General features: G+C 66.5%; 1 protein-coding gene across 1 annotated transcript in view; it reads left to right on the forward strand.

The window, feature by feature from the left end:
- The window catches only part of MDC1 (mediator of DNA-damage checkpoint 1), a 9,030-nt gene extending 8,392 nt beyond the window's left edge, over positions 1–638 (forward strand). The window contains exon 10 of the mRNA XM_010571246.1: positions 279–638. Coding sequence (XP_010569548.1) covers positions 279–638 — 360 coding nt within the window. The remainder of the gene's footprint in view (positions 1–278) is intronic.
- Positions 639–2,634: the final 1,996 nt, after the last annotated feature.

Here is a 2,634-nt window from a genome sequence, read left to right on the forward strand (position 1 = left end):
GTCCTGGGGGGAGATTTGGGGGTTGGGGGGGTTCCACTGGGACTGGGGGGCAGGGTGTCCCACAAAGCAGGGGGGTGTCAGAGCATCCCAGGACTCCTGATTGGGGGGGGGGCAGATCCCATTGGGATTAGCAGGGGATATTGGGGACCCCAGAAAACTCAGACTGCCCCAGGGGGGTTTGTGTGTGCACAGCATGGAGTGGGGGGGGGTGTCCCAGTGGCATGTGGGGGCCCCCAGTGACATTTCCCCCCCTCCCCCCCCCCCCCAAAAAAAAAAAGCCACAGCGCCTGGTGATCTCCTGCGAGGCGGACAAAGGGTGCTGGGCCCCGGCGCTGGGCGCCCGCCTGCCCCTGGTATCAGCCGAGCTGCTGCTGACGGGGCTCCTGCGACAGCAGCTCCAGCTCCAGCCCTTCCTCCTCCTCCCCGTGACCCCCCCCCGTTCTCACGGGACCCCCCCAAATCCCCTCAAGGTTTCTACAGTCCCTCCGGGGGTCCTTAGTCACCCCCCCGAGGATCCCCAGGGTGTTCCCGGGTCCCCCCGAGAATCCAGGAAGGTGTCGGGACGTAGTAGTCGGAATCGACGACTCCCCCGGGAAACTTCTCGGGGCAACCGGCAGCAACCGGCAGCCCCCCAATAAAAGAGAGTTTTGGTAGCAAAAAAAAAAAAAAAAAAAAAAAAGAGGGTGATTTGGGGTTCGGGGGGGTGTGGGGGCGTCACCTCCCTGGTAGGGATGGGGGACCCCAACACCCACACACCTCCCACCTTTTGGGGGGGACATGGGAGGACATGGGGGGGGCTCCCCAGTGGTGTGGGGGACCCCAAACCCTTCCCCCTTTTGATGGGGACATGGAGGGGACACGGGTGTCACCTCCTTGATGGGGTGGGGGACCACAAGCTCCCCCCACCTCTGCTTTTGCGGGGGGGCATGGGGACACAGGGACATACGGGGACAGGGACAGGCCATGGGGACATGTGGGAGGTGGAGGGGACACGGGGGAGGAGATCCCTCTGCGTGGCTGTGCTGGCCTTGGGGACACCAGGACCCTCTTGGGCCATCATGGTGGCCTTGGGGACATTGAATTTCCCCATGGGGACACAGCACACCCCTCCCCCCTTGCATGGTCGTGGTGGCTTTGGGGACACCAGGAACCCCCATGGAGACATGGAGGGGACATGAGAGAGGTGACATGAAGGCACATGAAGAGGACACATGGGAGGTGACATGGGGACACGGGAGGGTGGACTGACATGGGAGGGGACGTGGGGACAAAGGAGATACGGGGGGGCACACGCATACGTTGGGGACAAAGCGACACGGAACCAAGACTGCAGTAGTGACATTGATGCCAGTGCTCCCCAACGAAGCCACCGTCTCCTACCGTGGTCCCCGTGGCAGCAGCCCCGGGAGGGCGGCAGTGGCATCCCGGCAGCGCTGGGCCACGGTGGTGGCCTCGGGGACGTTGGGGTTGACCAACAGCCCCCGGGCCACCCGCAGTGTCCCCAAGAGGTGGCACTTGGCCAGGCGGGCGCTAGCATCCCACAGTGCCTCGGCCACTGCCACCGCTGCCATCAGGTCCTCGGGGACACCAGGACCTCCTTGCACGGTCATGGTGGACCCGGGGAAATCAGGACCCTCCTGGGCCACTCCAGGAGCCTCAGGGCCACCGTGGCCAGCAGCCATAGCAGCCACGGTGGCCTCGATGTCCTCAAGGCGGCGCTGCAGGTGACAGTAGAAGAGGGTGGCCTGGTGACAGGCGGCCACCAAGCGTCCCAGGGGCTTGTGGGCCACCGCCGCCAGCCGTCCCCTCTCCCCAGCCACCGCCGTCTCCACCATTGCCACCGCCATCTTCTCGGTGGCCTCGGCAGCCGCCTGCAGCCCCGCACTGGCCTCAGACACCTGCGTCTTGTGGGCTGCCAGCACCTCGGCCATCGTAGCCAACTCTGAGGCCACCGGCAGAGCCCGGGTGACCGCCAGCATCTGCTGGCGTGCCCTGTCCTCCTGGGCCATCGCCGCTGTCAGGTGGCCCATGGTGACCCCGGCGGTGGCCCCTGTGGTGGCCGCGGTCCCACAGGCGTCCCTCAGGTGTGCAGCATCCCCCGCTACCGTGGCCCAGGTGGCCACCACTGAGGCCACCGCCTCCCGCCACTCGCGGGTGATGGTCACCACGATGGCCCAAGCGTCCCCTGTGGTGGCCCTGGGGACAGTGGAATCCCCTGGTGGGACGACAGTGGGCTCAAGGGTGGCCCCGGTGGTGGCTCCAGCAGTGGCCAGGGCCCGACGGAGGCGGGTGGCATCTCCGTGATGGTGGTCCATGGCCCGGCGGATGTTGGCGATGAGGGCCACCAGCCTGGCCCGCAGCGAGCCCGGTGACCCGGCCAGGGGGATGTCCCCTGGGGTGGCCCCCAGCTCGCCCAGGATGGCCACCACAGTCACCAACGGCTCCAGCAGCTCCGGGGACACCTGGGGACAGGACAGAGCCGGTGGCAGTGTCCCCAATGTCCCTTGTCCCCTTTGGGGTCCCCTGATGTCACCCCGTGGTCCCCCAATGTCCTTTGTCCCCACCATCATCCTCACTGTCCCTCTGGGGTCCCCCCCGTACCCCCCCATCCCCCTGTCCCTTTTTCTGTCCCCA

The sequence above is a fragment of the Haliaeetus leucocephalus genome, unplaced genomic scaffold, assembly GCF_000737465.1.
Source record: "Haliaeetus leucocephalus isolate CR32 unplaced genomic scaffold, Haliaeetus_leucocephalus-4.0 Scaffold313, whole genome shotgun sequence".
NCBI lineage: Eukaryota > Metazoa > Chordata > Aves > Accipitriformes > Accipitridae > Haliaeetus > Haliaeetus leucocephalus.